This window comes from Triturus cristatus, chromosome 7, assembly GCF_964204655.1.
Source record: "Triturus cristatus chromosome 7, aTriCri1.1, whole genome shotgun sequence".
In the NCBI taxonomy this organism is placed as follows: Eukaryota; Metazoa; Chordata; class Amphibia; order Caudata; family Salamandridae; genus Triturus; species Triturus cristatus.
Window position 1 is genome coordinate 465,518,462 of NC_140590.1, and position 18,626 is coordinate 465,537,087.

An 18,626-nucleotide genomic window follows, 5' to 3' on the forward strand; every position below is an offset into this window, starting at 1 on the left:
GAATCACAGGATGTGGATGCAACCTCGAGGCTCGAACTCTGGTTGCCAGCACCAAAGTCGGCAGTTTAAGCCGACGGACCACATCCTCTCCCCATAGTTCTTGTATCCAAGCCAGTTTTAGCTCTAGGGGCCATATGTAGGTAGCATCACATTTACCGACTCATAAATACCGAATTTTACCGATTCAGTATTTATGAATCGGTAAATGTGATGTAGGTAATAATTCAGTAATTTTTACCGAATCGGAAAAATTCGGTAATTATGAATCGGTATTTACCGATTCGGTAATGAGGCATACCTTCCCATTGATTCCTATGGGCCTGGAGGCCCATAGGAATCAATGGGAAGGTATGCCTCATTACCGAATCGGTAAATACCGATTCGGTAATGGGGGAGCATATTCAAGGGTGGCAGGGTGTCACATTGACACCCTGTTGCACCCCTGAATCTTGCATGTGTGCACATGTGGCGCACATACATGCCCTAAGGGCATGTATGTCTGCCACATGGCACTCTTAAATCTGCAAAATATTGCTTTTTGCAAGGTATTCGTTATTTATCACCAACCTGTATTTGGTGGTAAATAACGAATTCTTTTTTTTTTTTTTTTTTTTTTTTTTTTGAAACCGTTTATTACAAATCTCAAGAATATACAAATATGGGCCCACAACCTTCCGGCCGGCCGCTAGGAATGGCAGAAACATATGACATACGTTCATAGAACACTTGGCGTTACAGACGAGCATAATCAGGAGTTATCAACATCATGGGCCACAGCCGTAATACCCCACAGTACGGTTTCATTTTATACAAACAACAAGAAAACAACACCCACAAGGCTACCCACAGTCGAAAGTAGCAGCACGTGCTCCCCAAATGGGGAACCCCAACTATCCATAGGAGTCCAAAGAGGGGAAGGGGAACAGAGCGAGGACTGGGGGAACCCTGTGCCCGGGGCTGGGGGAAGGAGTCAACTAAGGGGACGGGGCTGGTGAGGCAGCAGGCAGCAACGGTGGCGCGCAAATACTCCCACGGTAGGCGTTCCAGGGGCCCCACACTTTCACCCATGTCCCAGGCTTACCCCTCGCCACATACACCACCTTTTCTCGAAACATGCACCAGTCCATGTGTTCTTTCCAGGCCGACACCGCCGGGGGGTTCTGGGATCCCCACAGTTGCGCAATATCACGCTTAGCAATCATATATCCCAGAGTCACCCACCACGTTTGCGGAGCCGAGTAGTCAGTTGGTTCCCACACATTCAACAGGCATCTCCTCGCTTCAGGCAGCAGCGCAACACGCGTAACCACTCGCAGGACCTCGTGCACACCGCGCCAGAATCGCTCCACCTTCGGGCATTCCCATAAAATATGCAGGAAGGTCGCCAAGGCACCACAACCACGCTTACACAATCCATCCTCCGTATAGCCCATACGCTGAAGCCTTGGCCCCGTCATGTAGACCCGGTGGAGTATCTTAAGCTGGACGAAGCGAAGGCGAGCCGGTATAGCCACCTCCTTCGGAGAGGCCACCGCGAAGATCCAGTCCTCATCGTCCAACTCCAGACCGTCGGCAACCCAAGCCTCGCGGAGGCCAATCAGCAAGCCCGAGCGATCATTAATCAGTTTTTTATAAATAAGGGAGATCGTACTGTCTGGGACGTGGCCATCTAGCACTCTATCCTCCAGGGGGGAAGACTTCGGGATGGAGGCGACGTCTGGGAAGACGGAGCCCAGTGCATGACGGACCTGCAGGTACCGAAAGTATTCACTGCCCTGCAACTGAAACTCCGTCTGCAGCATCTCGAATGTTTTAAGTCCTCCCCTCGACCAGAGATCCCCCACTTTACTGATGCCTATCATGTCCCATTTCTCGAAGCCCTTCGAGGTCCAGAGAGAGCCCAACTTCTCAGACGCATACAGCGGTGACGCCCGGGTCAAACGGTCCTTCCACCCCATAGCTGCATTAGCCGCATGCCATACTCTGACCATGACACGTGTAGGTCCCGTCAAGCGAGCGTCGGGCGCGCCAGAGTAGAGCGCTCGATTGTAGTCGCCACCGGGCAGTAGCATCTTGTCCATCTCAAATGCCGGGTTCAAGGCGGGCCCGTAGAGGCCATGGTTAATTGCAGCTAGCTGGGAGGCCCAGTAATACCGTTTAATATCCGGGAGGGCAATCCCCCCGTCATACCATGGGAGCGTCAACTTCGCCAGGGCAATGCGCGGCCTCCCGTCCCAGAACAGGCGGCGCTGTAGACTCTCCACCTCACGGAAGTAGCGCGCCGGGATTGGGTCCATAGTGTTCTGGAGAGCGTATAAGAAACGTGGCAACGACATCATCTTAAAGAACGCCGCCCGGCCGAGCCGCGATAGCGGCAGGCGCCGCCAACGCACGACGTCCTCCTTCAACCGCTGGAGGGGGGGAAGCAAGTTCCGCTCGTAGCGGGCCTCTGGGTCCAGAGTAATGTAGACACCCAGGTATCGAAACCCCTGAGAGGCAATCTGAATCGGACAACCCCGCGGGAGGACAGGAGCCTCCCCAGAGAGCACATACACACATGATTTAGCCCAGTTGATGACAAGGCCTGAGTTCCGGCCGAATGAACGTAAAACATCAACCAGGACTATGAGTGACTTACGTGGGGAGGCTAGGTACAAAAGGATGTCATCAGCGTATAAGGACACACGGTCCTCATACTCGGGGGTCCAACGGAGACCACGGATGGAGGGATGCCACCGCAGCCACTCCGCCAGGGGCTCCAAGGCCAGCACAAACAGGAGCGGCGACAAGGGGCAGCCCTGTTGCGTGCCCCGGCCCAGCTCGAATGGGGCCGAAACTCTTCCATTCACCACCACCTGCGCCAATGGGCCCGAATACAACAATTTGACCCAACTGATGAAGCCCGGGCCAAATCCAAACTTCGCCAGCATCGCCCAAATGTATGGCCACTCAAGCGTGTCAAACGCCATAGTGGCGTCTAAGGACGCCAAAATGGCCGGCTCCCGCACGAATGGGACACGTGCGAGCACCCCGTGCAAGCGCCGCAGATTAAGGGCCGTGTTGCGATGGGGGATAAAGCCGGACTGGTCTTGGTGGACCAGATCGCCCACCACGCCGACCAGCCGATTGGCCAGCACCTTGGCGAGAATTTTGGGCTCCGCATTCAAGAGCGAGATAGGCCGATAGGATGTAACCCGGTCCCGAGGTCTCCCCTCCTTGTGGATCACCACGATAGTAGCCAGACGCTGGTCCGGCGGGAGGGAGCCCAGCGAGTGGGCCGCCAGGAACATCGCGCGGAGGTGGGGTGCCAGTACATCTGGTCGCAACTTATACAGCTCGATAGGGATGCCATTCGGGCCCATGGCCTTGCCAGAGGCAACCGAACGTATGGCGAGGGCAATTTCGTCGGATGTGGGAGCGGCATCCAGCGACACCCTGTCCTCCTCCGAGAGGGAGGGCAGCGCGATATCCCTAAGCAGGGAATGGGAGTCCTCCTCCGAGCAAGGAGAGACCGGAGAATACACCTCGCGGAAATAATCCGCGAAACAGGAGACAATTTCTTCTGGCTCGGTTACACTCACACCATCCGTCCTCTCAATCAGCGGGACCACACGATTCACTCTCTCCTTTTTATCCAACCACGCTATCAGTTTGCCCGCCTTATCACCCACATCATACAGTCGCCCCTGTTGCTCCCTACTGAGGCCCCTGGCCGCCTCCGTAACGAGGGCCCTGTAGGCCGCCTGCTTAAGTTGTAGGACATGTAGTGCAGCATCCGTCACTCCGCCCTCCAAATCACCCTCCAATTCAGCAATTTCGGCCTCCACCCGGGTAACCTCCTCCCGCTCGCGCCTCCGGGCATGGGAAATAAAGGACAGGGCCTCCCCTCTGAGAACTGTCTTGAAGGCTTCCCACAGGGAGATAGCCGAAGGGACGGACCCCACATTCTCATCAAAGTATCGCTGCAAGGATTTAATCACATCAGCGCGAATGGTGGGGTCGCGCAGGTACCAGGCATTGATTGGAACTACCCTGCCCTCACCCCTCGGAAAGACATCAAAATGGAACAGGAGCGGGGAGTGATCTGAAATACCCCGCGCCAAATGGCGCACCTCCCCCACCCTCCCAGCATAGGCCGCCGGGACAAGGACATGATCAAGCCGTGAGAGGCTACCATGGGCCCCCGAGTGGAAAGTGTACTGCTGCTGCGTGGGATGTTTTAAGCGCCAGCAGTCCACCAATCCCAATGTATCCAAGAGGCCGGATAGCCACGCCTGCGCCCGGGGGAGGTCCCTAGGGGGGTGACGATCCATAGTCCCAGAAACCACCGCATTGAAGTCCCCCCCCAACCACTAGGAGTCCCCCCGGAAGGCCCAGGAGGAGGCGCCCCAGGTCTGCAAAAGTAGTCGCCTGTAGCCCCGGTGGGACGTATACTGATACAAAGACCACTACTTTGCCTTCCATTCTCCCCACTAAAACAGCATAGCGTCCCCTATCATCATGGCGCACCTCATCAATTTCCAACGGGAGCGAGTTCTTCACCATAATGCCCACACCCCGTGAGCCCGACGTGAAGCCCGAGTGGGCCACCAAACGATAGCCACGCCGATTCATGGCACAAAAAGAGTTTCCAATAAGGTGTGTCTCCTGCAGGAAGACTACATCGGGTGAGATTCGTTTCAAATACTGCAGGACCACACCTCGTTTGATCCTATCCCCCAGTCCATTAACGTTCCAAGACAACAAAGTCAAATCCCTACCCCCCATCACACACAGGAGCCATCAGTCGTCCCCCGGAGAGCACCTTAAAAACAACACAAAAAAGGGTTTGCCTTGTGGTAAAAACGAACAACACCCCACCCCAACTCCCCCACCCCAACAGAACTCCCCCCTCCCTGCACCCCTGCATGAGCCCAAACAGCCCCCCCAAAGTGCAGTGTGCCTGTCGCCCCATAGATGGTGAAACTAACTAGACCCCCAGAGGAGGAGGGAGAACCCCCAAGAGACCCCACACGACCTCCACAGGAGGGAAACTTACTCGAACAGACGAACAGTCAAAAGTGACATCAATTTTGTCCAGAGCGAGGCATAGTATTAGTCCCTCAGTCCTGATCCGGCGGGCCCTCTCCCCCAACCGCTCCCCCCCACCCCCCCGATCCCGATCCCCAGGCAAGGTATCCAGCCAGTCCCCGGCTGCTTCGGGACGATCAAAAAAGTGCGTGCGGCCATCCAACTCCACCCGCAGCTTAGCCGGGAAAAGCATAGCATACTTGAGATTTAGGTCCCGTAGACGACGTTTGACTCCGAGAAAGCTTAGTCTCTGCTTTTGGACCGCTGGGGTGAAGTTAGGATAAAAATTTATATCCATATTGTCGAGTCTGACCGGTCCCTGTAGTCTGGAGGATTGCAGGATAGCGTCTCTGTCCCGAAAGTTGAAAATCCGGGCGATGAGAGGCCTCGGAGGGGCTCCGGCCTTAGGCCTTCCCCCGGGAACCCTGTGGGCCCGCTCCACCGCGAAGAATTTACTCAGCCCCCGGGGCTGGAGATGGGTGACAATCAAGTCCTCCACGAATAGATCCGCCGCCGCCTCCTCACGTCCCTCAGGCACCCCGAGAATACGGACATTGTTCCTCCGGGCCCGACCCTCAGAATCCTCCAGGCGACGATCCATCAGCGCGCTCGCCTGGCCGAGCCGGCGCACCTCCTTTTGGAGGGCTGCCACATCCATCGTAAGGCCCGATGTGGTGTGGGCCAAAGAATCGACCCGGTCATTAGTCTTGGATAGATCGGCCCTTACCAGGCCAACATCCACGAGGACCGAGTCAATTTTCTGCGCCAGTGTATCAAAACGCTGGTCCACCGAGGCCTTCATCTCAGCGATAGCGCCCATTACATCCCGCAGGGTCAGATCCGCGGGTAGAGCAGGAGCATCAGTCGGGCCCTCAGGGGACCTACGCGGCACCTCGGGAGATCCCTTCTGGAGGGTATAGCGGTCCATGCTGTTAGACTGGTGGACTGCGCCACGTCGGGTCGATTTCACCTTTGCCCGATCTCCATCTTGCTTTGTGGACATGGTTCCAGTCCCACGGCCGTGCCAGGCACGTCGTAAAGGGCGGGCAAGCCGGTTCACGGGATCCGGGGGGGGTCACCACAGGGCCGCGGGGCAGGTCACAGCCGGCGGGCCGGCAGGGCACCCCAACGAGGCCACACCACCCCACAGTGCCCCGCGACCCAACCTCGCCGAGACAGCAAGGAGGGTGCAAAAGCGAAAGTGAAAGTGCGGGGTACGCGAGCCGCCGCGCCCAGCCCGCCGCTGTTGTTCACTTTGCCTCCGGATCACCCCACAGCTCCAATCCGGGGTCCGGCGTGGAGAAGGCCGCAAATCTCAATCGGTGCTACCGCCGGAGTCCGAGGTCCAATTTGGAAGCGGAAAGCGGGTGCCACCTCAGCTCGGGCTCACCAACACAGTCCCCTCATCTAGGACAGGATATTGTCAGGATATATGTAGGAGGTCGCGGAGGTCCTCGGGAGCCTCGCACCTACGCGGCCATCTTGGTTGCGCGCTAGGCTCCTCCTCCAATAACGAATTCTTAAAACTATTTTTCACTCTGTAGAGTGCTCCCTACATTCAGGATTCGGTATTTACCGAATCGGTATTTTACCGATTCGGTAATTTACCGAATCCTGAAATATGCCTCCTACATCTCAAATAGCTAAATACCAGTCGGTAACGGGATATTTACCGAATTTCGGCCGTTACCGACCGGTATTTAGCTACCTACATGAGGCCCCAAGGGTCTTAAGTTGCAAAATCACTGGGTTTGGAACGACAAAAGTGCTTTTCATTATTAACAAACCCACTTTTATGAGTTGGAAAATTGTTCAAGCTCGTAAAAGGACTTTTGTGATTGTTAGGAGGGTCATTGCGGGGTTTTAAGACTGGAATTTCTGTCGCAAGCCATTGATGAGCTTATGACCCCCAAGTGGCGGTGGTAACTAATTTACAAAGGGCAACAGGTCTTCTTAGGAGCCCCTTTCCTTTGGGAATGAAGTTGGCAACCTCAGGGGGTAGACATTTTCCAAAATGGAAAGCATTTTTTTTTTCTTTAAGGAACAGGAACATCTTAAAAAAAGAGTTTTCCATTTTGGAATGCAGTCATCGGGATGGTGTTGTGCTTACCCTTGCTGGCCACCATCCCTGTGATTACAGTCAAACACAGAGGGCCGCAAATTGGCATCTACCTAATGAATATTAATTAGTCAGGTCATTCTGGAACCCCCTGATCTAATATTTCATAGGTTGTTTTGTAAAATACTATTCCATTCACAAAATGTATGTGTGCAATTTTCGAAGACATTTTGCGAATTAAATAATAGTACATCATGACCCTAACTTTCATAAGGAGAAGGATGCCAATTATATTTTCTCCTTGTTTGCAGTACTACTTGGTGGTAAGTACCTGGTGAAATTTGCATTAGGCATTGTACACAAAATGTAAGCAGTTTAGACACTAACTGGGTAAATAGTGAAGTTCCTCTGCTATTTGCATGGCCACTGGCCAGGTTGGATATACTGTCTGCTACGTAGCAAACCACCAGGTGAACAATGAGGTGTCTTCTCTATTTGCAAGGCCATCGGCCAAACATTAAATAATTTCTGCTATGTAGCCTGCTGCCAGATAAATATTGAATTTTTTTGCTAGTTGCCAGTGAAATAGTGTATAATATCTGCTATTTAACCAGCAGATAGGAAAAAAATTAAGTATATTTGCTATTTGCATGGCTGTTGGCAAAACTGTAAATATTGTCTGCTATTTTGCCAGCAGCCAGGTAATGAGGGAAGTGTATTTGCTGTTTGCTTAACTGCTGGCCAAATAGTACATAACCTCTGATAATTAGCCTGGGGCCAGGTAAATAGTGAAAATTCCTTTTTATTTGCACGACTGCTGGCCAGACAGTGCAGAATCTCTATTTAGTTAGCTGCCAGGTAAATAGAGACGTTTTTCTGCTATTTGCATGGCGGTGGCCCAACAGTGCAGAATCTCTATTGATTAGCCAGAAGCCAGGTACATAGCAAAGTTTCCTGCTATTTTCAAGGCAGCTGGCCAACTAGTAAATACGTTCTACTATTTAGTCAGCTGCCAAATAAATAGCAGAGGAAAATCACTATTTAGCTGGTGGCCAGTTAAATAGCTCCTCTGAATGTTTTACATAAGCGATCAAGTTCAATTGAACACTGTGGGACGAATGAAAGCCTAAATCAGCTTTATTGGATTCAATTGGCCTGTAGTGAAAGTCCTATACTGAATCACCCACTCACCCTCACCACAAAGATTGGGAGCCCAAGTATGAGGGGAGAAGGTACAATCTGGAGCAATCATAAAACTGAACGGGATCAGAGGTGGCCTGTGCAGGCAAAAAACAAGGCACACTATGCAGAGACTGCCAGGGACAGCAAGATATTTTAAGATAGCAGAACGAGTTCAAAACTGCAGAAGCATTACAGCATAAAAATGAACAAACACTGAGGAAATCATAGGGCACAGAGTGTTACGTAAAACGGAAACAAAATAATGTCTTAGGGCGATTGAGACATCGCAAAGATATACAGGTATGGCCAGAGGCTGGTGAGACCAAAGGCAGACAGAAGCCTGCAGAGGAAGAGCAGAGACTCAAACAGGAACGAAGAGCCGAAGGCTGTCGGTTATGTGTATCATTCTCTGGCATGTTGAGAACCATCTCTTTGGCAGTCCCCCTAACACTTCCAGAATATCCTATCTACCCCCTCTTTTTATTACCGTAGTCACCAAGTGCAGCTAATCTACAGTGAAACTTGAGTCGTTATCTTGCAATAGTCTTACTAGTTCAGAATGTCTGCTCTTTAGGATTCTTCACCAAATGTCAGGGTAAATAGTAAACTTTCCTTGCTATCTGCACGGCCACTAACCAAATAGTAGATGATCTCTGCTATTTAGTCGGCAGCTGGGAAAATAGTGTTACCAAGTTGGGATCCAGGGCTCGGAGCTCCCTGGCAGAATATCTGTGGTTAGCCGGAGGGCCAGTGTTACAAAGGCAAGCCCGTCTGTGCCTGGACCACACCCAGAGCCAGGAACCCTGGCCCCGTCGGCCACCCACAGATATTCCGCTGCAGCGCTCCGAGCCCTGGACCCCAGACGCCGCAACAACAGCTGCTGCATTGCATCGCATCTCCTCGATCAACGGTAGACCCTTTTACCTGAGGCTGCTGCTGCTTCGCCTGCAACTCAGGATCTCCTGCCCTCACGGAAATCCTCACCACACCCAACCCACCGACCACGACCACCCCGGAACTACTCCGCTGCTTCCTGCTCAACGACCGATCATTCTGCAAACATGCCACCGAAATCTGGGACACCATCACCACCCACACCCCTAACATCATCTTCATTACAGACACATGGCTCAACCCCTCCTTCACCACTGTGATAGCCAACAGCTACAAGATGATACACTGGGACCGCACCAACAAACATGGAGGAGGCATCGCCATCAACCACAAAGAAGCCATCCGTTGCACCACCAAAGATGACACCACACCGATCATGTACCACCAACTTCCAACTCCAGACCGACTCCAAAACTACCATCAAAGGCACTCTCGCCTACAGAGACCCAGGACAATGCCCCAGGTTCTGCAATACCATGACTGAATTCATTGCCCCACTCACCATTGACTCCAAGCACTAAATCTTCCGCGGTTACCTCAACTTTCTCCTTGATGACCCCAAGGATACAAACTCAGCCAACTTCCTTGAAAGCATGAGCAATATCGGCCTCGCCTAACTGATCACCAACCGCACCCACAGTGCAGGACACACGCTCAAACAGATCTTCGCTGCCAGCGACAGAGTCAAGTACAGTCATTGCACCGCACTCACTTGGACTGACCGCGCCATAGTCCATTTCACCATCGCAGGATACCATGCACCACCACCAGGCCCCCCAGGTCCTCCCACCACAGCGGGAACAAATTGACAGAGATCGAATTGACGGACACCCTCAACACCTAGCCTGACCCTGCAACCAACCTTGAACAGGCCATCCAGAATTAATCTTGTCTGGATCATACACTGGGCTGACAGAGTTACCCCCATCAAGCCAGCCAAGACCAGCAGATCCACCAAACAGTCAGTAGGTATACACCAGAGGTCAGTACTATGAAACGCAACTGCAAAAGGCTAGAAAGAAGATGGCGCACCAACATAGACCCCACAGACCCAGACACCTTCAAGTCAGTCCTCAAGAAATACCAGCAAAGCCTAAAAGACACAAAAAGACATTACGATGGGCTTGGGATAAACTCCGCATTCGAGCAGGGCACTCAGTATTTTCTGCGCCCTCTATTGCACTGGCGCATAACCCCCAAATACCCATATTAGCAGACAAAGGAAACTCGGCCCACACACATAATTTGGGTCGGGACACATTTGCCGATCTCTACCCCAATGACACCTTTTTGCCTCTCTTCCAGCCCTTGAACAGATGCTCACAAATTCATCCTCGGATAAGCTCATTACACGACTATACAGAGGCATGCAACGATCTTTCCCAATCACGCATCCGAAAGCCATGGCTAGCTGGATGACGACCTAGATGAGCCATTATCAGAGGTCCAGTGGCAATTCTGCTTCGGACAGTTGGAGATGCTTTCCCCCAATTACAAACTACACCTTATACATTTCAAATATTTACATTGCATCTACAGAACTCCCCTGCAACTTAAACGCATGGACATCCGCTCTGATGAGAATTGTTGGAGATGTGCATCTCCAAATGCTTCATTTCTCCATATGGCTTGGGAGTGTTCCGACATCGCACACTTCTGGAAGGAAGTTCTTGAATCTATCAATGAGATTCTGGCGTCTCACTACAAACCCACTCCCACATTATGCCTCCTAAGGTATGTTTAAGAAGCCCCACCGGGCCATTGCAGGCTCCTTGCCATGTTACTACTCCTAGCTAAGTGTCGCATAGCGATGCACTGGGGCAAACGCACACCACCAGCCATTAAGACTTGGATCCTTGACACCACGTTCTGTCAAGAACAATGAAATGTGTACTGGGAATTACTACCCCAAGCATCTAGGCCGAAGGACATTTGGGGTCCCTTTATGACTTGGCTATCAGCTCGTAATCTGAGAACTACACATGATCCCGAGACTTCCGCCAATTCTCCTCAAGAGCTGCCTGCTGAACATGTTTCTACCCCTTGAGTCATTCCTTCTTACAAACTTCATATTTCTCTCGTACATTATCTCCCCCACAACTTTAGCCACATAATCCACCATCGACGTATTGTGACCTAGATGTGAATGTATGAGTTTTTATCTCGCATATGTAATTAATCATTGTTATGCTTGTACTTTGTTTTCAATTTTCGTTTGTTCAGTTACAAAAATGATTTCATATTTGCACTTTCTTGCATCACCTGATGCGCCTTTGATTGTTTATGTCAAAATGCCAATAAACAAATTTTAAAAAAAGACACAAAAAGAGGCAGCCTGCCGGACTGCGTTGAAGCAAGCGCAAACTACAGCAAGGAACTCTTCAGCATCGTCAGAGTTCTCAAGCCCGTCGGCCTAAAACAACACAATCTCCCCTTCCCTGGAACTCTGCAACATTCTGGCAGACTACTTCCACAACAAGATATCCACCATCTACAGTAACTCCGAACCCCAACCCACCGACCTTTACAACCTCATCACACCAACTGACGCCACCCACAACCACCCGAGAGAGAATGAGAGACTGCGTGTGAGAGGAAGAAAGAGACAGAGAAAGAGAGGGTGAGGGTGAGAAGGAGGAACACAGAAACAGAGATGTGTATATTTCAGAGAGTAAAAATGTGGCCTTCTAGTTGAGCTTGTTTGCCACAATGTTGTTTGCAAAAGGAGAGCTGTGATCTGTGATTAAATAATAGTCTGCTTTGTCCTATGCATTGCTCTCAAACTCCAATCTGAATACCTCCCACGTGACACTGCAACGCATTGGTTCCTCCTTCATCCACAGACAGTCGATCTTAGAGAGCTGACCAACCAGACAGCTCGTCAAAACAGAAGTAGAAGGGCTATGAGAGGCTACATTAACATACAAGCTTGCTTGAAAAGGTGGAGCTTTAATGAGAAAATCACTTTCAAGTCTGAGCTTCAGTAGAAGAAATATTCAGAGAAATGAACCCAGTTCTGGGAGGGACCTTGTATCAAATTTCTAGTAAGAGGTCTGTTGTGTAGACAGTAGATTTTGATTGGGAGACCCAGGACTTCCAGTTGGACCCTAGCGGACATACAACTTGGCAAGCATCCATGTTACACCTTGTGGACAAGATAAGGTATTTTAAACTGCTACGTCTCTTTTACTGGGAGCAAAGGAAGGACTTCATAGCAGGCACAACGTGGCCATTTGAGGTGAAACAGGAGACAGGTTGCATGATTCTGGACTCTTTAAAGGTTTTTCAGTGATTTGCCTGTGAGGAAGCTACTGCATTATTACAGGTGAAGTAACCAAAACGAAAGAAAAAGGTACAGTGGCTTGCAGAGCACCTTTTTACATGTAGTTAGTACAAAGCTGATTTGAAAACAGTTTTTTTTGGGGCCGAAGAAGAACCTGTTGTCAAAAAGAACTCAACGCTTATAAACATTCCCCTGTGGGAAGGAAGAGGTCCAAGTAACTCAGGCAATGTCATAGTCAAGAGGATGGCTTGACAAACCTCGTGAGCAGGCTTTCTCAACATTCAAGCCGAGTGATGAGCCTTTGATAGGCTCTCATTGTGATCCTCCAGATTAAGGTGAAACTAGGATTCCCACAGATAACCATGGCCATCAACTACAACTTTCATTTCGTCCCCTATACATGTACAACAGCATACCGCTCGAGAAGAGAGTAATTACAATATTGTTAATCAACAATAAATGGACATACACGTCATCACGGCGGTGGCACTTAATATAAACAATAGAACTCCGTATTAAGTTCACAGTTCCGATGTATTTTCAATCATTCCGTTCTTCACATAAGAGATTTTTGTGAGAATTTGCCCACATGAAAAGTGTGATTTTAAATGTGCTGAATAATAACAAGGAACTCTAAAGCGAAGCGATATATTTAGGTACAGCACAGAAACCATCTATGATAAAGTGAAAATTAACAAAAATAATTAACCATTACAGATTTTTGTAATATGTTACCTTTTTCTGATTGGCTGGGGAGAGGCTTCTGTAGAGTTTCCGACCTTGTTTGCCAGCATTCCAAATTGTGAACGATGTCCAATTTGCTAGTACTCTCTTTTCCAAAAATTGCACCCGGTGATCCCAGATGGTACCTCTAAAGAATTGAAAAACAAGAGTATCTATGAATCCAATAATGTACTGCTAAAGAAACTGAAATATAACTATTTTTTTAAATTTTGATTTATAAAAAAATACATTGGTTGCCAAAACATTATGAAAGCAACAGCAGTGTCCATTCAGCACCAACAGAGAACAGACTCCTCTGCTCAATATATTTCTTATAAACAACATTCTTGCATGTCCTAGGTGTACTCCTACCCTAGAAAAAATGCATACTCATTCTCATTGGCTTTCGTTGCATGATGTAGAAGGGGCTAACTTGCTATGTGAATTCTTCGCAGGGCCTCGGATGTTTATTTGAAGCATACATGTTTTGCAGCTACGACCAGACTTACTGGGCAGTGTTTATTTTGAGCCGGTGGTTTCTGGTGCTAGTCAGCGACTCTTTATTGTCAACACCGGCTCTTATAACATCCTGCCACATTGTAGGGCTGTGTAGGAAGTTGGCTCTTTATATGATATACCAAAATGAGGTATAGCGTGCAAAGAGTCCAGGGGTTCCCTTATGAGCGGACAAGGGCGTGCTCTTCTAGGGGGGTAGAGTGGTCGAGCAGCCTTAGGCTTGTCAGAGAGGAGTGTTAGACATCTGCAAATACACACAATAGTCAATAAATGATTCACACGACTCAATAAGGAGATCCACACAAATTTATAAAAATAATATCTTTATAATCTTTATATATTCTTAAGCACCAGAATCAATACAATCGAGTTAGTATATTTTTCAAGAGATATACTTTTACCTTTAAAAAGTAAACAGTGTATTTTTCAGAAGCTGCAATGCTATCCTATGAAAGGGGAAACAAGTACGCCATTCAGGTACAATAGAGAGCCTTACAAGACCAATCTCCTGGATTTAGGGTGAGTATAGGGCAAGGTCCAAGGCAGCACCAGCAGGTCACCTCCAGCGGCACTAGGGCGTTCAGGTGCAGGGGTGCAATACAGCGTCGGGTGGCCAATATTAGTCAATGGGGACTGGTCTGACAGAAAAGAAGATGCAGGTTTCGACTGGGAGGCCAGTCGGGCTGAACTAACAAGGGGGTTCAAGTCTTGCGATGCTAGGGGACATCGGTGGTCCTCTTTTCCTGTCGGCCGAGTGCAGAGGGTCTTTGAGGTGTCGGGTTTCTTTGTCCGGGAGCACTTGCGGTTGACGGGGGCCTGCAAACAGAGGCTGCAGGTGAAGTCAGGGAGTTAGCGAGGGGTGAAATCAAAGAGAACTATCTCCTGAGGGCTTGGGGACCAGGCTGACACCATTGGCCCACTTCAACATGGGCTGGGAGGCTCGGGAGCAGTGGTGCTTTGCGGCGCCGGGTTTTGGCGGTTTTGGAATCCTCTTAGTTCTTCTTGGGGTGCATGCAGGATGCAGGGGGCTAGTTCTGCTGCTCTACGGGAGGTCTTGAGTCTTGAGGCCGCCCTCCCAGGCTTTGAAGGCACAACATTAGCAGGATGAGACATCTTTGGAACAGGTTCGATGGGGAACAGCAGACAGGCCAGCAGGGCTAGTGCTAAGTCAGTTGCTCTTCCTCAGTCTTTGCTTGTGCAGGTCTTCAGTTTCCTTTTTCATCGTACGTCATCAGGATCTGCTTTTCTGGTGCCAGGGCCTCCCCTAAATACATTAGGGGAGTGTAGGGTAGTAGCTAATGGGCTGCCTATGCCTGGGGTCACTATGCCCCCTATCTGACCCATCTCTGGGGAAGCAGCCTTAACCCTGTCCCAGAGTTCTTAAGTTTGCCATCACCAAGAAGGCTAACTCTGAAAAGACGCCTCCACTTCAGGTGGCCCACCTTAGGGGCAGTACTGTCCTGAGGGTGGACACGCCTATCTGACTAGCTAATGTTCCTGGCCAAACAGGTCTAGACAAAGGGGGTCAGCTTTCTTTCCTGTGAGAGACGCCGGATTTGCATACCAAAGGCGGTGGGCCCTTTGAAGCTCCTCTGCCTTGGAATGCTAATCTGCAGGTCATCCTGTGGGTGGGGGTGTAAGCACCCTCTGCCTGAGCAAGCTTGGTTTCTGGCCTTCTGAGAGCAAAGGTCTTCACCCTTGGGGTCAGAAACCTGTCTCTGGTGGCAGTCTGACAGAAACCAGTCAGTCAGCACACCAGTAGCTGGTAGGTTTTCAGGGGGCTCCTCCAAGGTGCCCTTTCTATGCATGTATTTATAAATCCAACACTGGCATCAGTGTGGGTTTATTAAAACAAGATGTTTAATACCAAACAGCCCTATTTTCGGGGAAGCTATCATGTAGCTGGGGAACTTGTTTTCACCAGTGTCCAGCACTCGTACTTAAAATGGCTCTCCTTGTCACTTGCACTGGCAGCAATAGAGCTGACCAGCACAGGGGCATATCAGCTCATACAGACATGTCCTCACATGTAGTATAGTACACCCTGCCTTAGGGCCGTAAGGCCTGCTGTAGAGGTGACTTGTCTATACTGCATGCAGTGTATGTGAACATGGCACACAGCAATATATGCAACATCGTGTTTTCACTTTTGTCTGCGCCAAGATACGCAGCCTGCAGGGGCAGTCTGTATGTGTTTGGTGAGGGGTCCTTTAGGGTGGCCCTCTTTAGACTCCTTGTCCTAGGTACCAGGGGTATCATTTACAAGGGACTTGCAGGGGGTGCTTAAGATATTGCCAAGTGGGGTACAAATGCACAGTTTTGGGAAAGAGATCTAGCACTGGGGACCTGGTTAGCAGGACTGCAGTGCACTTCCAGTCAAAATCACATCAAATACCAGGCAAAAAGGGGGATAAACAAATGGAAAAGGGGCACTTTCCTACATAACCCCCTTCCAAATGAAAGAGAATGAAACTAACCTTTCCCAAGAACAGCTTCATCTTCTAAGTAGAAAAACCTGGATAGGCCATCTGCATTAGCATGGTCAGTCTGAGGTCTGTGCTCTACTATGAAGTCCATCCCCTGAATGGAAATGGACCACCTCAACAGTTTGGGGGTTTCACCTTTCATTTGCATCAGCCATCTGAGAGGCCTGTGGTCAGTTTGAACAAGGAAGTGCGAGCCAAACAAGTACGGTCTCAACTTCCAGGAGTGACTAACAGCAAAGGTTTCCTCTCAAAGGCACCCCAATGCTGCTCTCTGGGGAGTAACCTCCTGGTAATGAAAGCAACAGGTTGGTCATGGCCATCGTCATTGGTTTGGGATAGGACCACTCCTATCCCATGTTCAGAGGCATCTGTCTGCACTATGAACTGCTTTAAATAATCTAGAGCTTTCAGAATGGGTGCTGAACATGTTCCTTCCTTCAGAGTGTCAAAAGCCTTTTGACAGCTCACTGTCCAGTTTACTTTCTTTGGCATCTTCTTGGAGGTCAGTTCGGTGAGGGGGGCACAATGGGCACATATTCTTGCACAAACCTCTTGTAATACCCAGTCAAGCCAGGGAATGCCCTAACTTGAGTTTGGGTTGTTGTAGCTACACAGTCCGCAATTGTCTGTATCTTGGGGTGAAAGGGTTGAACTTGGCCTCCACCTACAAGGTGGCCCAAGTATACAACAAAGCCCTATCTGGCACTTGCTTGCCTTGATAGTGAGGCCTGCACTCTGCAGAACCTCAAGGACCTTTCCAAGGTGGCTCAGGTGATCCTGCCAAGTGGAGCTAAAGACAGCAATACTGTTTAAATATGCTGTACTAAAGGTCTCCAACCCAGCAAGGACTTTGTTCACCAGCCTTTGGAAAGTGGCAGGGGCAGTCTTGAGACCAAAGGGCATAACAGTGAACTGATAATGCCCTTCTGGGGTTGAGAATGCAGATTTTTCTTTGCTCTTGTGGTCAGACCAATCTGCCAGTACCCTGATGTCAAATCAAAAGTACTGAGAAACTTGGATGCCCGTAACCTCTCAATCACTTTGTCCACACTAGGAATTGGGTGTGCATCTGTCTTGGCTACTGCATTAAGGCCCCAATAGTCTACACAAAACCTCAGCTCTGTTTTCCCACCCTTGATGTGATGTTTTGGGTCTATGACAAAGGGCTGGCCCAGGGACTCTCAGAAGATTCAATGATTCCCAATTCCTGCCTCTTGCTTACTTCAGCTTTGAAGCTATCTTTGACTTCATCAGACTGCCTACAGATTTTATTTTGAACAGGTAGCCTATCCGCAGCCTCCACATGATGTGTACACCAGTTTGTCTGACCAGGGGTAAAAGAGAAGAGCTCAGCATACTGTTGCCGGACCTACCTGCAGTCAGCCTGCTATTGAGAAGATATGGTGTCTGAAAAGATAATCCCTTCCATTGATCCGTCTTTAGGGTTGAGAGAGGAGGTCCTCATTAGTGACCATCAGCATGGCCTCCTCAGCCCTCGCCTGATAGGGTTTAAAGCGATTGACATGGATGACTCTCTTGGGGCTCCTGCAAGAGGCAAAATCCACCAGATAGGTGACCTCTCCTTTTCTTTCTAGGAAAGGGTCGGGTCTACTCCATTTGTCCTGGAGGGCCATAGGAGGCACAGGCTCCAAAACACACACCTTCTGACCTGGTAGGTACTCCATCCGTGCAGCCTTTTGGTCATACCAGAGTTTCCGGAGCTCTTGGCTGGCCTCAAGTTTTTTGGATGCTTTTTCTATGTATTCAGCCATCCTTTAACAAAGGCCAAGTACATAGTCGACTATGTCTTGCTTAGGTTTTTTGAAAGGTCTCCTCCCAAGCTTTGTTCACTAGACACAATGGTCCCTTTACAGGATGACCAAACAGAACTTCAAAGGGGGAAAATCTACTCCCTTCTGTGGCACGTCTCCGTAGGTGAAACACAGGTATGGTAGTGAGACATTCCATCTCCTTCTGAGTTTTTCAAGGGGTCCACCAATCATACCTTTCATGGTTTTGTTGAATCGCTCAACTACACCATTTGTCTGTGGGTGATAGGAAGTGGTAAACTTGAATGCCAACCCACGTGGCTTTCAGGTAGCCAGATATGAAGTGTGTACCTCTGACTGACACCACCGCCATAGGAAAACACAATCTGGTAAAGATACCAATGAGGGCCCTAGCCACTGCAGGAGCAGTATTAGTCCTAAGGGGAACTGCTTCAGGGTACCTGGTGGCATGATCCACTACCACCAGTATAAATATGTTCCCTGGTGCTGTTGGATGGTCTAGGGGGACAAAAACATCAACCCTAACATTTCAAAGGGAACCACAACCACTGGAAGTAGAATTAAGGGGGCCTTTGGGTGGCCACCTGCTTTGCCACTGGCTTGGCAGGTGGCACAGGAGTAAA

General features: G+C 49.8%; 1 protein-coding gene across 1 annotated transcript in view; it reads right to left on the bottom strand.

Annotated features, from left to right (window-relative positions):
- The window catches only part of QTGAL (queuosine-tRNA galactosyltransferase), a 2,029,717-nt gene that overhangs the window by 259,145 nt on the left and 1,751,946 nt on the right, over positions 1 to 18,626 (bottom strand). The window contains exon 9 of the mRNA XM_085616796.1: positions 13,224 to 13,359. Within this exon, the coding sequence (XP_085472922.1) occupies positions 13,224 to 13,359 (136 nt within the window). The remainder of the gene's footprint in view (positions 1 to 13,223; positions 13,360 to 18,626) is intronic.